At 33.2% G+C, this 21,058-nt stretch overlaps 2 protein-coding genes and 1 long non-coding RNA gene across 6 annotated transcripts; 1 reads left to right on the plus strand and 2 right to left on the minus strand.

Moving 5' to 3' along the window:
- Positions 1-1,562: 1,562 nt before the first annotated feature.
- On the minus strand, positions 1,563-10,233 carry LOC110106977 (protein DELETION OF SUV3 SUPPRESSOR 1(I)). Of its 4 annotated transcripts, XM_028696165.1 has the most exons (4): positions 10,125-10,233; positions 6,333-6,410; positions 6,136-6,233; positions 1,563-2,081 (listed from the first exon to the last, which is right to left on the minus strand). In XM_028696165.1, exons 3-4 carry the CDS (start codon positions 6,227-6,229, stop codon positions 1,951-1,953), a joined length of 225 nt encoding a protein of 74 aa, XP_028551998.1. In that variant the 5' UTR covers positions 6,230-6,233; positions 6,333-6,410; positions 10,125-10,233; the 3' UTR covers positions 1,563-1,950. The 4 variants fall into 4 exon arrangements, 3 of the variants coding, with proteins under 3 accessions (XP_028551998.1, XP_020692751.1, XP_020692752.1); XM_020837092.2 differs by lacking the exon at positions 10,125-10,233 and having other exon boundaries at positions 6,333-6,486; XM_020837093.2 differs by lacking the exon at positions 10,125-10,233 and having other exon boundaries at positions 6,365-6,480.
- On the plus strand, positions 9,015-18,280 carry LOC110107023 (chloroplastic lipocalin). Its single transcript, XM_028695972.1, has 7 exons — positions 9,015-9,021; positions 12,365-12,608; positions 15,992-16,127; positions 16,930-17,008; positions 17,088-17,233; positions 17,315-17,605; positions 17,844-18,280. The coding sequence occupies exons 1-7, from the start codon at positions 9,015-9,017 to the stop codon at positions 18,117-18,119; spliced, it is 1,179 nt and encodes a 392-aa protein (XP_028551805.1). The 3' UTR covers positions 18,120-18,280.
- Positions 18,281-19,559: 1,279 nt separating this feature from the next.
- On the minus strand, positions 19,560-20,528 carry LOC110107047. Its single transcript, XR_002304313.2, has 2 exons — positions 20,301-20,528; positions 19,560-19,877 (listed from the first exon to the last, which is right to left on the minus strand). It is a non-coding gene; the product is annotated as an uncharacterized LOC110107047 (long non-coding RNA).
- Between the last annotated feature and the right edge of the window lie 530 nt (positions 20,529-21,058).

The raw sequence follows: 21,058 nt of genomic DNA on the forward strand, positions 1-21,058 counted from the left end.
AAGTGCCAGTGTTATCAATTTGTTTTGATTTTCTGAGAGTAATAGTTGCTTTGTTGTATGTTTATGTGTACCTTATTATATGATGAGAACAGTTTAGTATGTTTAGTTATGGTTAATGTATGAATATTTTGAGTTGTACTTGGCTTGTAGTTGAAGACTTTTGAAGTTAATGAAAGAAATTAAGGTTTCGTTTGGGACGGCTTTTTTACTGCTTTTTAAAGTAGCTTTATAATTTTGTTACTAAAAATTTGTTTTAAGAAGCGATAAGAAAGCTGTCCCAAACGAACCTTAAAGGTTAATTCCCCACCAATCTTATATCACATGTTCCAGTATATATGAATATGTACTATAACTTTTGTCTACTTTTTGTAACATTAAAACAGGAATTTTTATCCATGGTTATCAACTAATTATAGATAATAAACACTAAGGAATACAGACATGATTTTGTTCACTAATTGTCTCTCAAGCCTTTGACAGGATTCCCTTGCTAGAGCTTTTCTGCTATTTTTTTGACAAGACATAATTTAACTTTGTGTGAAAAACAATAAGCATCCTCTTTATTAATTTATGTTATATGCCATAGCTCAAATTAAGGTTTCGTTTGAGTCGTCTCTCTTATTGTTTCTTAAAGCAGCTTTTTATTACAGTATTTTTTTTTTAACTAAAAAACTAATTTAAGAAGAAGTAAAAAAGCCGTCTCAAACAAAGCCTAGGCCTTAGTAATCACAACGGTGTTGGATGTAATGAACACCAATTCTTGGCCTAACAGTATATAATTAAGTAAGAAAGACTATTAAGAAAATATTTGCCAAGAGTAAGAGATTAGTAGCATTAAAATGAACAAACAATTAGAGTGTTGGTACCAAAATGTGTTAGACCGGTCCGACTACAACTGGCCCCTAGTGGGCCGGTCTTGGTTTACTCCAGGAAAGGGCGGTTGCAAAGAGAGAGGGACAGGAGCGGGGTCAACTATGAGTTAAATTCAAATCCCTTGGAGAGAAAGGAGGGGGCGGCAAGGGCTGTTTAGTAATTTGGGCTTGATTAATTAGTGGTATGCTTTAAGTAGCAGGAGAAAATTAGGGTTAGGGTTATGCATGAATTGAGTTGTTCCTTAGGAATCTTCTTTGGCGTCTTGGGCTCTAGATCTATAATATAGAAATTGGAGAGACGATCATCCTCTCGAATTGAGGATCAATTGTATCTTGCTTGGTGTTGATTTTGCTTTGATTCTACTATTGCAAATTATCATCTTTGGATTGCTTTTATCCAGATTTTTGGTATTTTTCTCGCTATTTAGGACCAATTATTGCTAGGGTTGTTTGCGAACTAAAGTGTTTCCTCTTGAATAACTTGCGAACTCAAGTACTTCCTATTAGAATGTTTGAATTTAGAACGGGCTCCAAAAATTATATGAAACTCAACGGTTTCCAATTATAAAATACTTCCCGTTTACAATCAAAAGTTAGGTTCTTAAAACAAATCACAGATTCACAACCATTAAATTCAGACACCTATATTACCAGCATTACCATTAACTTATGCCTTTTCTCAATGAAAGATACTATATCAAAATATGCAATTACGCTTTATAAGGAAAAAGGGCCAAACAGAAAATGTTCCGTGTGAGTTAGAAACTTAATAAACTGTATGCTATTAAAACACTGGCATGACTACAGTATACCACGATTCAATGTTATGAAAAACAACAGAACTGTAAAATGAGAGACTAACTTGGCTTCCCTTCCAAGTAATCTCACTAGTATAAGAGATGAATTATTTTGTGCGGACGCCGAATACCGTTTGGAGCCTAATGAAAATGCGCCACGTCAACCCCTGTTCGGTACCGCGGCTCGGTACTAGATGACGTGGCTGCACCTGATTTGCCTCTGAACGGTAAGCTGTGTCCGGTATCTGCACAAAATAATCTCTCCTAATAAGATAAAGTATCTACTTCTTCTCGGAGTGGCTCTCCAACTCCCTCCTTAGCTGAAGGGAGAAATCATCATTGACATCATCATCATCCCAGTCATCCTCCCATTGTTGCATGGCTTCCTTGTTTTCTTCCTTGTCATTCCACTCTTCAACATAGATAAAGTGGCCCAAGGGAAAATTCAGGTTTAGTGGATTACAGAAGACATAGCAGCTAAGGATTAAGTAATACGATTAATAGAAAACAATCAATTACAGTAAGGTTCAAAACCAATAAATCATATTCAGTATCGCTACTCTGCATCTTATAGAATCCATTAGTCTGAAAGGAATTGAAGAATCTTAACAGTTGTATGTTAAATTTAGTTGCGTATGCAGTAAAACATATAAGACACTGCTTCTCAATGCATATAAACATGTAAGAAGAATCCAAGGCCAAGTTCTCTGCCCCACAATGGAAGAAGCTATAAACTGCAGTGATGGATCACTCAAAAGGATGGATAGATATGATTCTACCAAAAAGTTAATGAACCAATGACTTGGTTAAAGAACCAAGTCTAATTTTAACATACATTAATACATTAAAAGGTAATGAGAATCTCACTTTAATCCTCATCATGTATGCACTTCCACATCCTGTCACTTTGAACTACACGCCCCACAACAACAATTACGTCTTCACTGACTTAGTTTGAATCCATCAACATGTATGAAAATGATTATTTCTCCCAATTTTGTTTTTACTTATATTACTTTATATAATCTTCAAACTCTAGAGCACACTATTGATTGTGTTCTACAACATTAAAATTACATGTGGATTGAGTTTAATCAATTTCTATGAATGTACATAAAAAATTCAAATATGTTGGGATAAGACACAGAAGTCCTATTAAAACTCTACTTTTACCCATACATTTTATCAATCAAATTTGTCCAACGAATGCAATATATAAATCACAAATAATGAAAGTTTCAAACTATTTGAAAGTCACTACATCATATCACAAATTCAAAATCATCTTCTCATCCAATCAAAGAGTAGAAAATGCCAAAATGGTCACTGTACCTTTTTTTAGGGGTCATTTAATCTCAAACTATTTAATGTGCCAATTTTGGTTCTTAACACTTGAAAAACTATTTCAATTTAGTCCCAACATTAAAACAGTCACATAATCTGATAGAATATCACACACAATTTTAATTGGAGATTAATTCCATCAAATAGCTTTATACTCGTTAATATATCATATTCATTTTTTTTTTTACTGTGATACAAGCCCAAAGTTAAATTCTTACCTGAAGTAGTGGCAATTAAGTGCCAGCAAGGGGTCCAGTGAGAGGCCTGAACAATGAAGGATTGATAGGACTGACTACAATGTAGTTGAGTCTGACTATGACTACGGTGAAAGATCCTTATGTTAACATATGTCTAAAATTTTCTTAATGGATTATTTGTTGTCCAACATGTTAAAAGAAGCATTCTAAAGCCACAATGACAATACCTCATAAGCATGTTCTCATCTCTCTTAACTGATGATGAACTACTCATTTTTTTATAGACATAATTTGTTCTTATTGAAAAATCAAGTCAATGCAAACAATATAGAAAATATAAACATCTAAAATGTTTATATATATATATATATATATATATAATAGAAAAAAATAAACTTCTCAATCCCGCCTGCATCTTTGTCGTTTGAGGATTAATGTCTGTCTCTGTCGCAGGAAGATTAATTTCTATCTTCATCACACCCACAAGAATAGTCATCGGGTGAGACGCGAACATTCTCCTCGGCTCAACGTCCAATCATGAAACACATTCAACTACACATCAATCTTACAATCGACAATTGCTCATGGAGCTCAAACTTTGCTATGGGTCGGCCTTGCTGGAATGAAACTACAGCCTTGCATGAAGAATCAAATTGAATAACATACGAAACTATAAGGATATGCTAAGTATTATAAAGCTGTTTAACAGATTTAAATTCCAAGCAATGTCATGCATGTGATGTTTCATTTAATTACACAATAATCTTAATGGAGGGACTAAATTTAAACAATTTTCAAGAGTTAAGGAATCACATTAAGTGGTGAGATTAATTTTTGTCTCTATCATTGGAGGATTAATATCCATCTTCATCGCCCCCCATAAGAATAGTCATCAAGCGAGATGTGAAACTTCTCCTCAACTCAGCGTCCAATCATGATACACATTCAACTACTCATCAATCTCACTGCCGATAGTTGCTTGTTGAGGCCAAACTTAACTAGGGGCCGACCATGCTGGAATTAAACTAAAGCCTTGAATAAAGGGTCAAATTCAATAACATAAAAAACTAGAACGATATACTAAATAGTATAAAGCTATTTAATATATTTAAATTCCAAGCAATGTCATGCATGTGATATTTCGTCTAACTAAACAAAAATCTTAATGGGACAAAACTAAAACAATTTTCAAAAGTTAAGGGATCAAATTGATCACCACCCCCCTCCACATTCCAACACAAACGCATACACTCAAAGTTCAAGGATCATTTAAGGCATTTTCTCAATTAGAGTTGTTCATTCTAGAAATTTGATTCATCAAATTGACGATCAAAGAACCTAAAAAATTATTGAAATCATAAATGTCAGTAACTTTTATGATACTAAGGAAAATAGATAGTTTTAATCTTCTATTTGAAAATCATACCTCAAAATCTCTTTTGGTGAAGTATGATAGTTTTTCTCATATATATACATACACACATACATCCGTAGATATTCTTTGTTATTAAGTTTATCAAAATGGTCTATCCCGCAAAAGATTAGAGTTAAATATATGAAGGAAAACAAAATTAGTTAGATGATTTTGCAATGAGTAATACAAGCTACCTTAAATTTGTAATCGTAATAAGTTCTTAATTATACAAAAATTTCAACATAAGAATCAATATACTAAGACTGATGGTAAAACTAAAGTATAATGAAATAAATAAAATCATTATATATACCATAAATATAATACCCATTTGATGATAAAAAAATCATGCAATGTTAAACAATGTTGTCAGAATCAGATATGCATGGAAAAAACATGTTTAAATAAATGATTCAAATAGCAAAGCATGTGCACTTCATTCATGCGATCACAACTCTTAACAATATTACATGTTTCCATCTTTTTTGGGGTATGGATGGATGCGCACTAAGTAATTACGCATTATGCAGGAATAAGATGATAATTCAGACTTAAGTATCTTAGCAAATGAATCTTTGGTGACATGTGAGTGACATATTTGATATTAAAATAATATAGGGTAGTTTTTATCATGTATGTAATATTAAAATTTTGGAAGTTAAATATGTAAATAAGATGATATTAAGTGGTATGTAGGTAAATTTCCCAAAAAAAAAAAAAAAAAAAAAAAAAACCCTTTGCATACCCCACCAGGCTTTTTGAGTTTACTAATATTATTTTTTTAATATTTAATTATTTTTGTGTTGTATTTTTGCCCCCCCTCAAAGTTAAAGCCGGTTCCGTCCCCGCACACCAGGCTTTTTGAGTTTACAACCTCAATTAAAACTAAAAAACACTATATTCTATTTAATTTTACTCAACCATCCTGTATTTAAGATTCATACAATCTAGGAAGATGTAAAAATTGCATTACCAGATTCAGTTTACAAAAAAAATTCACGAATAAAAGCCCCTGGCATCACAATTCCATTTTCTATCCACCTTCTCTCTTCTTTAACACATCAAGCTAAATAGTTCATTGCAGAAGGCATAAAAAAACCCATCATCCGCTTCTTGTTTAATTTCCTACACCACAATTAGAAGGGTTGCACCTGAAACAAATTGAAAATTTACAGAACACCATTCAATTTTTTGAGATCAAACACCACATCTGGCTTATCAGACCATGCATATATTAAAAAAAGTTAATTTAAAAGAAAAAAAAAATTTATTGGCTTGCTTCAAAAGGAACCACTACTTTCCAAGCATCCTTATAATTAAATCACCGATCTAAGTATCAGTAGGAGGACAAAGGCTGAAAAAGGCCAAATTAAATTCATACGCACATCTGCAGTAGTTAGTTACTTCCAATCTACATTATTTCCACAAATGTTATCCAGAATTGCCCGGCGCATGAAGATAAACAAGAACTAAATTTCTTAAATAGAAAAGAAAAGCGTCATTGCAGTTACCTTCGCCTAATTCAAACTCCTCAAACTCATCATCATCCTCGAAGAGGTCCATCTTGACGTCTTGACCCGCCGCAGGTTTCGTCTCCGTCGCCATCGGTCTAAACGCAGAGGAAATCAACAAGCTCAAAAAAAAGGAAGAGAATAAAAAAAAAAAAAAAACTAAGTACGAAAAGGAGATATGGAAGAGAGCTCCTTGCCTCCTAGCAAATGCAGGAACTCGCCCACGCACCTTCGAAATTTCTCAACTTCCACGAGCCAAATTGATTGGCAAAAAGCTTGGCGAGAAAAAAATGTAGAAAACAGAAAAACTGGGAATTACGCACCTATAGAAACTTGTCGTTTACTAGTATAATTGTATTTGCACCTATTTATTTGAGACAGTTTTTGACTTTTTTTTTTTTTTTGAAAAAAATTGGGGCCTAAGCCCATATATTACTGAGAAAAAGAGAGATTACATGTGAAAGTAAAAAGAAGATTACAAGTAAAATCCAACATAAGCAAAAACCAGAACTTATGTTAGAAAAAGCAAAAAAGATCAACTATATCACCCATACTCAACAAAAAACAGTAAAAGAGCAAAAAATGTGGTATTTAAAACAGAGTGAACAGAGAAGCCAGTCAGCAACGACCGGCCCAAAAAATTGCTGTAGAAGTAATCCCAAGAGAAAGAACCAGCTCCCAAAAGCTCCGAAACCTGCAATATAAGGTAAACATAATCCAGCTCCCAAGCCTTAAAGACTAGACTCAGAAAATAACGATAAGAAATAATGAAAGCCCGGGTTGCCCGGAGGCCATCCACAGGATCTGCAATAGGGAGTGTCATCATTGTCCAGTCTTTGCTTTGCAGAAATATCAAAGGGACAAAGGGACCCGTAGTGAAATTGCGCAGAAAGTCACCACCACCAGCACATATGAAACAACCCACCAAGGCTGTTTCACAGAAACCAAAATACCTCCAGCTTATAGCAGTTCCAGCAATGAAGAAGAGTCTTTCCATTTTAAAATTTTCTCAAAAACAACTCTTTTAATAAGCAGGGAAAGAGTGGTAGAACTTTGTATGTTACCCCCGAATCTTCTTGAATTTCTTTCCTTCCAAATGTAATAAATAGTGCAACAGATCATGAATTTGTGAAAATTTTTCACCAAAGCATTGCCTTTGTAAACATCATTAACCCAGACAAACATATGCCGCAAGGAAGGTCTAAGAAGAAGCCCCACCGTGGCTGGGATCAATGCTTTAAGCACAGAATAGGAGTAAGTGCATTCAAAGAAAAGATGATTAACCGTTTCATCAAAGATATGGCATAAGCTGCACCTACTAGGCACCACAATCTGCCTAATACGGAGCGCTTCCGCAGTTTTAAGGCCCCCAACTAGAGCCATCCACACATAAACATTATGCTTTAAACAGTTTCTCTTATGCCACACAGCTTTACTCCAGTTGCAACTAGGCAATTCAAAATAGAATTCCTCAATATAGTCTTTGAATTTAGGTATGAAACCATTTTTCCAAAGAACACAGGGATCCTCACTAGCATTATTGTGCAGAAAGAGGTTTTTAATTTGAACAGGCAAAAAATCTGGGAGAATCCAATTGTTATCCATGAAAAAAGATCCCAATACACAATCTGGGAAATCAATAGCATAGCCCAAATATTCCTCAAATGTAAGATTAAAGCACCAGTGATCCCGTAAAAAAGAGATGGGGGCATGCCTAGTAATTCTAAAGCAAAAACAGCCTTTAGCATCAAGAGCAGTCTTACAATCAGATTTCCAAAATTTAGAGGCAGTGGAAGGAGGTTGCTTCCAGGGAGATGAATATTTGCTTAACAGCCAGGAGGAGAGAGGGGAGGATGAATTGTACATCCTAAAAATAACATAACCATTAAAACCAAATTGCAAAGCATTGAAAGAAGTGACACCCAGACCACCCTTGTTCTTAGGACGGCAAATAACATCCCAAGACACCATATGCAGCTTCCTGACTTGAGATGATTCCCAAAAAAAAAAAAAAAAAAAGGAAACGAGAGCTCGCTTTCTTTAGGAATTTAGAAATAGTTTTAGGTATAATAGAGCCACGAATCCAATAAGTAATAGTATTTTGTATAGTGAACTTGAGATATTGGAGTCTACCAGCAAAAGAAAGCAAGTTAGCCTTCCAACCATTCATTTTTTTGTTGATACTATCCACTAAAGGTATAAAGTCTTCTATCTTGAGTCTGTGGAAAGACAAAGGAATCCCAAGGTATATGATCTTTGGAGTGATATTGTGAATGGATAGGATGTTGCATATGTCTTGATGATTAACTTGCTGCTTAGGGAACATGATAGCGCTCTTATCAAAGTTAATGTGCAATCCCGTGGCATTGGCAAAATCACTAAGGATGCAAGCTAGATTGTGGCAGTTTTGAATAGAGGCCTCTCCAAAAATCAGAACATCATCAGCATAAAGAAGGTGTGTGAGAGAAAAATTATCCGCAGTGATACCTTTGAAACCTCTAACCTCTAAGAGATTAGAAAGAGCATCCATGACCACACAAAATAGAAAAGGGCTCAACAGGCAACCTTGTTTTAAGCCAGCAAAAGAAGAAAAATAGCCCTCCAAAGCACCATTTAGCACAACAGAATAATGTACATTCGAGATACACAGCCTGATCCAGTTAACAAGAAGATTGGGGAAGCCTTTTTGAGCCAACCTAGCTAAAACAAAATCTCTAGATACAGAATCAAATGCCTTTCTGATATCAAGTTTAGCACAGAACATTTGGGTTCCACCCCTCTTACTTGCAGAAGCAAGAATCTCACTAGCAAGCAGAACATTATCAGTGGAGATTCTAGATTTCACAAATCCAGACTGAGTTTGGTTGATGATGGCAGGCATGACCGGTTTAAGCCTACTAGCAATAATCCTAATTTTATTTTATTATTAACATATTATCTCTATTATTTATGGTAGAATTTTCTTTTACAATAATAGTATTTATTTTGTCTTTAATAACTTCACAAATAATTTTATAAAAAATTGGAACAATCTCAAACAAATCAATAATTATAAAATTTAAAATCAATTTATTTATTATTACTTTAAGGGATTTTTACATACATAACACTTAAAATAAGTTTATTTACCTATTTAACACCTAAACTTTCCTATTTACCTATATAACACCTTAAAACCCTTATTCTCATAAAAAATAACATTCCGTCTCCTCCAGTCAACACCAAACCACAAAAGAGCGCGGGAACCCCTAACTCGAGCAAAGCAACTTCCTCTCTTGATGTAAATCACACAGTTCACGAATCTACAGCAGTGCGACGTAGGCATTTCTTCTGTTTGAATCACACAATTCACAAATCTCACATGCTCGTCTTCTCCTTTTGTGAATCTATCTGCTTGGCGTCTTCTCCAGCTAGTGGCGACACATGCATTCCCTTCACTTTAGCTATTTTATTCTGATTTCTCTGCAGCTCCAACTGATATGTTCTGTTTTTATCAATATGCAGCATTTGTTTCCACTGCAGCTTGGCGCTTCTCCAGCTAGTTGTGAAAATGCTCCAAATATTTAAAGCTTACAGCTCTGCTCTGCTATTATTAATATGCTTTCTATTTTACCTTGGGTTTAATCTGAATAGTTTACAACAATTGTGGTTTATACAATTTTACTGCAAACAAGTTTATACCAAATCTTTGCGCAAGCTTCGCTTTCCATGAATGGTTTTATATACCTCAAAAGCATCTGCATCTGTTTGCTCAAGCTTCGGCTTGAGAGGATCAAAGCATCACAGGAAATCGAACTAAAATGCTATAGGCAAAGTAAAATTTCGCTTGAAAGGAGTATGTTTGCTTAACTGGAGGCGAAGTTCAGGTTAATAAGCTACACGTAAAGTTCGGGCTTGAGCAAAGTTTTGGCCAGAGACCATAAGCAGATTGCGAGCGAAATAAGCTGTTCGAAGACCAAAACGACATAGAAAGATGGAGAAGAGCATACATATAGGAATAGATTGATGAGTCGATCTAGCGAGTTGTAGAGGAGGTGAAGGCGTAGTGAGCCAACCAAGCAAGAGGAAGATGAGGTCAAGGCATAGTAGACGGTCGGGTTTTCAATTTGACGGGATGGAAACGAAGAGGTAGTTTTGACGAGGGTTAGGATTTTTAAGTGGTATACAGGTAAATATGGAAGTTTAGATGTTAAATAGGTAAATAGACTTGTTATAAGTGTTAGTTATATAAAAATCCCTATTTTTAATTATCCTTAAGCTTTAAATATATGGAGTTGAAAATTTTAATGACCCATTTAATTTAAATTAATAAAATTCTCGCTTAAATATGAAAGGCTAAAGTTTCATTTGATTAAACTTTATTAATGCTTTATTTTTCAGACTACAATCATAGTTCCTATTTGACCCCAATTTTTTCACAGCTTTAATAAATTTTTTGTCTTAAGAAGTTACTTTCTACAACAGCTTTTAAAAAAATATTTTCTTCACAACAATTTCATAATTATGTTTATACAAAAATTATAGTCATTCCAACACACCCTACCAGTCTATTTGGAGCGACTGCAATATTTTATAAAGTTGACTCTGAAGTTATTATTGGGAAAATAATTTAGCTACTTAGGTACAAAAAATAGCTTCGCTAAAAACATCGAGAAAATAATTTATTCTAAAAACAAAACCTTTAGAAAACTGTCCTAAATAGATCCTAAAAAATAAATCATAAGAAAGATAAAAAGATTATGCTTTAATATGAGGAAAATAGATGAATCATTCAAAGAGAATCATAATAAAATAATGCATGATAAATATGAATACCACTTATTCGGCTAAAATAAAACATAACGTAAAATGTTTGCTTAGAAATCTTTAAAATGGAAAATTTCAAAAGAAGATGAATTTAAATTTTTATACATTTCATATGTTGTGGCTCATTATTTATTTATTTAGATATTTAGATCAATTAAGATAAACGCACATGTGCATCACGTACACAAGACTCAAACACAAAACCTCTTGATCAATAGCCAAATCTCCCAACCAACAGACCAAGACGATCTGCATGTAGCTCATTAGACGTTATAAGTTATCCGTACATTGAAACAAAATGGTCTAAATTAGAGATGAGATGATTCTAATAAGGATGTAAGCAAATAAGTGATATGTTAATACATTATGGATCAAACTAAAAAAAAAAAAAATTTCGGTTGATCCGATTAAATTTTAGGCCAGATTTAGATTTGAAATATTGACCCGATTAAATTTTGGATACCGTTCAAGTTGACCTAAAAAATCGAAATAGATAATTCAAATTGGTTGAGTTCAGGTTAAATTGGCCGGATTCGAATTGTATTTTAGATGAAATATTTTGAACCGTAAAAAAAATAAATAATATTCAACTAAAATATATTGAATTAGATCAGCTTCAGATCAAATCTTAATTCAACCCGCTAGCCTTAATTGACACCTGTCCATTATTAATATCATTCAATGACAAATCAAATATTAAATAAATAAATAAATCAATTCAATACCTCAAAAAAATTTATGATAAAATTTATTTTTATAAAAAAAAAAACCTCTCTGTGCAGGATCAAGTGCCACAATTGCTATTTCATCTTGAAAGATTTAAGATCTGTTTGGAATAAATTTTATGGTCTATGAAATAATAATCATAATTTTCATTTGATTATATTTTTTTCCCGGCTATTTTTATTAAAAAAAATATTATTTAATGAGAGAAAAGTTATTTTTTATTTTATTGTTACACCGAAAGGAAAAATTATTCTGTCAGGTTATCTGACGTAGAGCTACATCAGGTAGCCTATAATATGTCGCCACGTGCACTTACTCTTTACCGCGCGGCTCGATGACCCGACCCGGAACGGACCTGGGAGTTTGCGTAGCTTGATATTGCTAGGTATTGGTCGATTTTGCTCGACAAAAATGAAAAATACTATTATGTGAAGACCAATACCGAGCAATACCGATCATTACCGAGTTCAATACCGAGCAATACCGAGTTCTTTTAGGTATTACTCGGTATTGCTCGGTATTAGTCTTCACATAGTGATATTTCTCGTTATTGCCAAGCAATACCGAGTAATACCTAGCAATACCGAGCAAATACCGAGCAATACACGAACATAGTAATCCCGGATACGGTCCGAGTCGGATCATCGGGTCGCACGATAAAAAATAATTACACGTTGCGACATATTATAAGCTATAGCTCTACCGAATAATTTTTCCACCGAAAGCCACCTGTGCAGCGCGTACACAGCAGCTTCAAATTCCAGATGCGTTTCTCATGGCGAAACGGCGTTTCCCGCCGCTGGATGGTATATCGCGGTGGAGTTGATTGAATCCGCGGGAACGAGGTCGGGATCGGGCGAGGCATCTCAGAAACTTCTGGAAGGTATGGTGCTTCTCCAGGCACCGCAGCTTCGCATTCAGAGTTCCTTCGCTTTCCCTCTGTAAGAACAGAATTGTATCAATGCTTTCCTTTTATATAATTTTTATGTGTCATTTATTTAGAATTGGATCTTCTGTCTCTCGATTTTTATTTTTGAGAAATTTACAGTTTTTTTTTTTATTTGATGGTTGTTAAATTTTAGTGTTTTTTTAGAAGGTGGGAACGAATTTTTATGTAGAATCTGCTTTGGCTTCATCACTGTATCTCGGATTGCAATTAATTTTTGATTCTATATACATAATTTTAGCTTGCTCCTATTTTAGTCTTTTTATTGCTGTTAAACAAATTGTTCATTGTGATTCCTTTCAGCTAATAGTGTAAAAACCCTAAAATGCTTCTTCTCTGTGGTTCCAGTTTTAATTTATATTTCGCATGTCTCCATTGCCCTACAATTGACAGAGCTTCTTGAATCTTTCTGCTTACTGCTCGTTTAATTAATTATATTGATGTTGTTTAAAGTGCAGCTGAAGTGAAATTTTCCTGTAAAATGTTTTTTGTTTTTACATAATTTCTTGCATCGGTCTCCAATTATCATACAAACTTCACATTGTGGAACTAAAAATCCTGGCCATCCAGTGCGCTTGGAATGTCTAGGGTTGATTATAACAAAATATTTTGAAAACACTCTAATTAGATTGATTTCAAAGAAGCTTGTTGTATTCAATTATGGGCGGCCAATGTATGTAACCACATACTTTATAGGCACTTCTTACTCGGAGAGGATCCTTGTGAGAAGATGAGGAACACAGCGAACAAAGGAGAAGAAGGAGAAACATAACAGTAAAAATGTATTATTCATATGTAAAACTGAGTACATAAGGGAGTATATATATATAGCGCTGAGATAACAAATAATACTCGTCATATAGGCGACGTGGATGGGTTGCTAACAATCCTAACCCCTTCATCAAGATAGTAGTTCAACAATTTACAATTTGAATGATTTTTTACGGGCTGGAGATTATCGGCTTGCAGAGGATGATTTCATTCAAGCAAAGGATGTTTAACACATATATGACTAATATAGTTATGGGTGTGGAGCATGAAACGGTTCACCGTTGGTGCATATGTTGTCAGAGAATTGTTCATTAGAACAACAACAACAACAACAACATCAAGCCTTTATCCCACTACGTGGGGTCGGCTACATGAATCCTTTTTCTTCATTGTGTCCTATTAAAAGTCAAATTCTCGTTTAAATCGAATAAAGAAAGGTCATTCTTAATATTTTCTAACCAAGTCTTTTTAGGTCTACCCCTACCTTTCTTAACATAAGTCAAATCTAATACCTCTACTCTCCTAACCGGGTCATCGCAAGACCGCTGTTTTATGTTTTCAGAGAATTGTTCATTAGAAAAAGAAAGAAAAAAAAAAAACACATTTGAGATACTTTTTTGAGGGCCTGTTTGTTCAAACTATGGCTTTCAACATAACAGTTCGAACATTTTAAAAGGGGCTTTAGCACATTATAATTAATGGTAAGAAAGGTAATGACATTTGCTCTTTGATTGAAAAAACTGTGTTCTGGTTATACAATGTTCTTAAAATTATACCACTTGGAAGTTTTATTGTGAATGTCTTTACACTCAAAATTGACGAGAACAAAACAAAAAGATCTTATAATGCTTACATTGTTGCATGAATCTTAATTATTTCCTTTTGTTATGTTTATTGATAGTGATCTACATTTCATCACCTGTTTTCTCCTAATTGACAATCAACTTGCTTAGATTTTTTTATAGGGCCCATCTTAGTCCTTTAACTAACTCTTCCTTTTAGCCACTTCAAAGTTACTGTTCAGACCATTGTGCAGCATTTTTATTGAATGAAGGATGATATGATTGATATTGAAGATCAATTCTTACATTGCATCCACAACTTTATAATCACCCTCATGCAACAGCTAGAGTTCATTTGAAATTGCTTGATTTCATAATGTTATGGTATTTGATAGTTCATTTGATTTAATAAGGATTGAAGGTTCCGCTTTACATCACCTTCATTATGTTGGGATTTTTGCATGATGCCTCGTAACCATTTATTTGCATGATTGATTGTTTGGAAAATAAATTAGTTTTTTCTTAACAAAATGGATTAACTTGCTAAATAACTTTGTGTTGGTTTGCATTAAGGTTGTTTGGTTTGAACTATATGAAAGATCTCGTCCTATATTGACTACCAAAAACCGAACATTAAAGATGTGGCGCATTTACAATGGAAAGAAAAGTGTCTATTTAGAAATCCATATTATTTGACCCTTGTTTTGGTTCAATTCAACGGGCAAATTTACTCATATTGACTGTATAAATACCATAGCAATGCAATCAAAAGTTGAGAGAGATGCATAGATGAGTTTTGAGATTTTTTTGAGCAGTATACATGGTGTCTTGTTTGAGGTTCAGCAAACTATACAAAGATGGTTGCCTCTATCTGATATTTTGTTGATCCCAGTATATGATGCTTTTGAGCTGAACTTTTTAAGGCTTCATTTGGGACGACTTTCTTAAAGCAGCTTTCTAATAAAAAAATTAAAATATTTGTACTAAAAAGTTATTTTAAGAAGTAGTAAAAAAATCACCCAAGCCTAAATAATCTTAACAAAGTGAAGAATATTTTTTAGTCTATCAGTTTTTGTAGAGAATATGGAGTTCTTCAAAAAAAGAAGAGTGGTATATTCTAGTCTGGTTGGAGATAAAAAAATCTAGAGCAGACGCTTGCCTCGGAGTTTGTAGGTCTTAAATGGAGAGCAAGGGAATTGGCGGTCAGATTAAGATTCCTGCTGAAGGTTTCTGTTGGGCTAATTTACATGAGTCTGTAGTGCTGAGGAAAGTTGTTGATTCAGCACGCAAGCAAAAGGACTACCTCGGATTAAAGTAGTAGGCATTTGGGGAGACGCATCAAGCTGAAGATGAAGCATGCAGCCTCAACTCTTCTAGTCCATTTTTATGAAGATGGAGTCGCAAAAAGTCATCTTGGCGGTAAATACACATCAAGATTGAGATTTATGGGATATCTTTACATTTACGACAGTTTATTTCAATATTTTTTACTTATATTTAGAGCAATTGGATTAGCATTTTAGATAAATGAAATTGGTTTACCTTAGCATTAAGTACTTTTGTTTTGTTTTTTTTACGTAGCCTTCACTACATCTACTTTCATTTCTAATCCGTATTCTTAGTTGGAAAAAAATTTCTGCCTCTCAATATCATTAGCAACTTGAACTTGGATATGTACGTTTGCTTTATAAAGTCTCCTTTAAAAAAAAAAAATATATTCTTTGAACCTTTATATGGAATGCATCCGGCTTGACCCATATTTTCCGATTTCTTTGCATTTTATTGCCATCAATAGTAACTTCTATTTTTTTTGGCGAAAATGTAGGAGAAAATGTTCTAAAAAAGGAAAGAGAAGTTTCAGATGTTCTGTACAAGAGACCCCATGTAACAATGATGACGTATCTAGAAATCTTTTGTCCGGTTTTGCTGCTTCAATTATGTTCCTTTCTCTACCAAACCAGGTTATTAACAAGTTCATTCTTTATAAATTTTTGTTGTTAGGAAGGGGTTGGGTTGAGGGAGGTGGATTAGTTAAGAGTAAGAAATACTGAAGAAAAAGATAGCAGTCTTTAGTGGTGTTTTCTACTTAATGAATGGGAACATTCATACAAGACATTGGTTATCTGCTTTAACATTTGAAGACTTACATGGTATTTCCTATAAATTATAAAGTGTCAGCTGAGAGTGATGCAAAACGACTAAGAGTTATCTATTATGATTATTATGATGCATATTATATTTTCATGCAAAGAAAAATTGAAGATTCATAGATCACAAATGACCAATTATATCTAACACCTCACTTTCTTCAAATGAAAACAAGCTATATTTGTTAGTGCAATTGATAGTGAAATGGTCATAAATATCCATGAGTTTGAACATGAACTTGAAAAAAAATAACATCAGTGATCAAACTAATTAATTTTCACAAAATTATATTTCTGGCGTATTACGTTTTAACAAATCTAGAGCACTAATTTAGCCACTACCAATTATGTTTAAGAAATTGATATGAATGAATTACCAAATGCATGTACCGTTTCCTACAAAGAGGATTAAAATATATTCCTTGTGAGAGTTATTTTGCTATCATTATTGAGCTAAAAAAAAAAGATAGAAAAAGTCATTAAGAGTTCAATGAATGAAATCTTGTAAACTTACTACCAACACATCAAACTAGAAGAGAGGATTAGCAATTTTCTTTGTAAAGCCAAAAATCTTTTCCTGATTGTAGGGATCTTTTTTTTTTTTCCTGCTGGCCAGGTTGCTGCTTTGGAGTTATCTGGTCCTCAAAACTTTTTCCAGCTTGCAAATGCATTGGATAGCAGTGCCCTTTTTAAAGGTGATGAATCTCAAGATCAAGGAAGCCAAAAATTTTTTTTATTATTCTTTTGTTTTTTTTGTTTTGTTTTTTGTTTTAGATCAAGGAAGCCAAATGATGTTGATGATGAGGGGCATGACTGCCAAGAATTTTGATCCAGTTAGATATTCTGGAAGGTGGTTTGAAGTAGCTTCACTTAAACGTGGCTTTGCAGGCCAAGGACAGGAAGATTGCCATTGTACTCAGGTTATTGTTTTGATGTAATGAATTTTCCATCTTGAAACAATGATTACAGAAATCTCACATGTATATATGACTTTATTCCAGGGAGTATACTCCTTTGATGCTGAAACACTTTCCATTCAAGTTGATACATTTTGCGTTCATGGCGGCCCTGATGGCTATATAACTGGTATTAGAGGAAAAGTCCAATGTCTTTCATTGGAGAACATGGAGAAAGCTGAAACTGATTTGGAGATGACAGAAATGATTAAAGAGAAATGCTTCCTTCGCTTTCCAACTTTACCTTTCATACCGAAAGAACCATACGATGTGATTGCAACAGATTATGATAATTTTGCTCTTGTTTCTGGGGCTAAAGACAGAAGTTTTGTTCAGGTACAACTATATCATCTAAGGATTCGTTTGGGACATCTTTTTTGCTACTTTATAAAACTATTTTTTAGCAAGAAATTTTTGTACTAGAAATTTGTTTTTGAAAACAGCAAAGAAGTTGTCCCAAACAAAACCTAAATCTATCTCAAAATTTGATTTCTGACTCAATTTTTTTTTTCTTTTTCTTACCTATCTTACATTCAAATCATTGAATGCTAACTTGTGAGAGACTTCACAACAGATTTATTCAAGGAGACCTGACCCTGGAGCGGACTTCATCAACAAGTACAAATTATATTTGGCAGATTTAGGCTATGATCCAAATAAGATCAAAGATACTCCTCAGGACTGCCAAGTTATGTCCTCTGCTCAGCTTGCTTTGATGATGTCACGTACAGGAATGAAGGAGGCTCTGACAAACCAATTTCCAGATCTGGGGCTGACAGGACTAGCAATTAACCCATTCACAAGCATTTTTGATACTCTTAGAAAGCTTCTTCAACTGTATTTCAAGTAAAACTTTATCAAGTAATCTGATAGTATAGTAGGGTTTGAATGCAAGAAATATGGAACAAGCCTATGAATTTGTTCAGATTTCTGTATTTTTTTTTTTTACTATGAATTCCCAATTTATGGGTAACTGCAAAAATTCAGAAGAGTGATGCCTTTTGATTATAATTGGACAAAATTGCCTCATAATATGGTTAAGGTCATTAAAGTTTCGTTTGGAACGGTTTTTTTACTATTTCTTAAAACAATTTTATAGCATAAAAATTAGGAAGCCGTCTCAAATGAAGCCTAAATGTTTGATTTTGCTGAGTTTCGAAATAAATTTAATTATTTTTTATCAGAATATTTTAACCTTTTTTTCTTCAAAAACCTTTTAAGAAAGTCAAAATCAATAGGAACCAAAAAATGCTAGAATTTTGCCAATGCAAACGCAATTATCTAGCCTTTAAAGGTTGGCAATTTTGGGGAAACTCCAATCCTTATTTATCTTGCCATGATCTCTTCTAGGAAAATTATAGATGATTTAATCTTTGTTTTCTTCTTCTTTGTTTGTGATAATTTTATTTTTTAGATTGCAATCATAATTTTTATTTGAATATTGTTATCTTTTTGCATTTTAAAAAAAATTATACTAAAAAATTATTTTGTAAAATAGTTTTAAAAATTTATTTTTTATACTATAATTTTACAAAATAGTAAGAAAGTTTTTATCGTTATTTTTTAGTTCATGGTTAGAAACATAGAAATACTTGAAGGTTTTATCAGCACTTTTAATTATTTTAACCAAAATTTACATCTATTTACATGAATAATTTTTAGATTATGAGATTCGCTTTTGATAATTGCTCCACTCTTCTAGCCTTACGCCAGCATGTGATTCCTTTCATTAAATATGCAATTCATCTTCATCTGCTAGTTGAGAGTTTTGACTATTAGTCAAAATTTTTTAAATTTGAAGCTTCCATATGTCATTTGTGTGTGAATTTATCTTCACTAGCTCAAAAGTTTTAAAAAAAATCCCTTACCTTACGAATCCATAAATATTTCCAAAGAAAAAAAAAATTTAAATTAACCTTAACTTCGTAAGCTACACTTGTTTGCTTCAAAATAAAAATATTTATTTGTTAAAATAATGAAAATTCAAAATTGTTAAATTTATTGTTTGTTTGAATGCACTTAAAGATTAATATCAATACTAGTTTTACAAAATGAATAAAATGTAAAATGAATAAAAACATAATTTTCAAATATGCTTCTTATCTTCAATCAACCATTTGAAAAACTATTATTAATTCAATCTATCACACACACACAAATATATATATATATAAATAAAAGTTTTTTTTCTAAAGATAATTGAGTGCAGTTTAATTACTGTTTTTTAAAGCAGTTTTTAGATAAAAAATTTCTAATTTAAAAAAAAAATTTATATTATAACATAAAGCAATAAAAAAGTTGTCCAGATCTCATAATTTTGATGCCTCTTCTAGACATGGAAACACAACCAAGCTAGGGAAAAAAACAAGAGAAATTCAGATCATGTCTAGACAACATAGACAAGCAGGATTTCACATCTTTTCAATACAGTGTAAATCATATAAACAAAAGCAACAATATTGTAGAAAGCTAATTTCAACATTTGCTCATACTTTCTTCCAAAGATAGCAAATTATTTGAACTCAGACATCAGCTGAATGATGGTAAATATTGTTCCTCCCGACTTTCAGTTGGAGCAAACATCGGCTCTCCGAATCTCTTCTCGCGGCTGCAAATGTTCCTGAAGTTAGCTAGCACGTAATGTACACATGAAAAGCATCAATGATTCATTTTTTCTTTACTTTTTTCTCGCGACTCAAGTTACGACCTCAAGCACGATTTTCGTTTTCCCTTTTCCTCCTCTCTCGTCCCCAAACGAAGACGGCCCGTGCAGATATTTATATATTCTAAACTCTAAAGACCAGGTTATTTGCATTCTTAATTTTAATTTTACAGCTCCTATTAGCTCCGGTAATGAGATGAAAAATGAAATTATTTTAATATATTCTAACCTTTCAAATGAGACGGAAAATATAACTATTTTAATTTAGACGGTCCTGAACAAAATTTCTGGCCCGATCTAAAATTAGAAGAAAAGTTTGCCTAAATCTTAAGCGAAAGAAAAGCAAAACTGAGAGGATTATACAATCACCTTCTGTGGTGTTTCAGGGCCAACCTTCGCCCGGTTCCGGCCGAGACGCCTTCGAATGGCGCACAAAGAGGACGCAATCCTCCCCATAGAACGGATGAAGGAAGAAACGTCGATTTCATCGAAGGAAGATGATTCGTGGAGATGAATGGAGCAAGGAATGGAAGCCATGGCTAGGTTTCTTTCTGCGGGAAGGGAGAGAGAAAAGAGAGATTAATTAAAATGTTTATTTTTTATAAATAAAAAATGGAGATCTTTTTTTAGATAAATGTCCAAATTATGAGGTGATTAAGCGAAGATTGCGACGCGATTACAATTGGATACGTGTCAATCTTTTAGTGGTGGGTGTGAAAACAGGTGGGAAGAACTGCCAAGACCGTTAGAACAAATCCGAGATCAAAATCTTCTTTGTCGGTAACTGTAGAGATATGATTGGTATGATGTACATGAAAAATATGATGGCATGTTTATGATGTATGTGATGATATCTGTGCCTCAAACTGAAGATCCTCCATCAAGATTTATAAAATCATTTATAATATATTATTAAAATTTACAATATATTATGAAAATGAAAATTTAAAAGAGAAAAAAGTAACTAAAATAAATTTTTTAATTTTTTATAGTATCATTTATTAAAAAAAAACAAAAGATATAAAATATTATTTACCAAAAAAAGGGGAAAAAAAGTCAAGTCATTAGTTGCGCTAATGATTGTTTTTTTTTTGTCTTTTCAAGTTTTCTTTTTACGTTTTTTAAGT

The sequence above is a fragment of the Dendrobium catenatum genome, unplaced genomic scaffold (genome assembly GCF_001605985.2).
Source record: "Dendrobium catenatum unplaced genomic scaffold, ASM160598v2 fragScaff_scaffold_716, whole genome shotgun sequence".
NCBI classification, from domain to species: Eukaryota; Viridiplantae; Streptophyta; class Magnoliopsida; order Asparagales; family Orchidaceae; genus Dendrobium; species Dendrobium catenatum.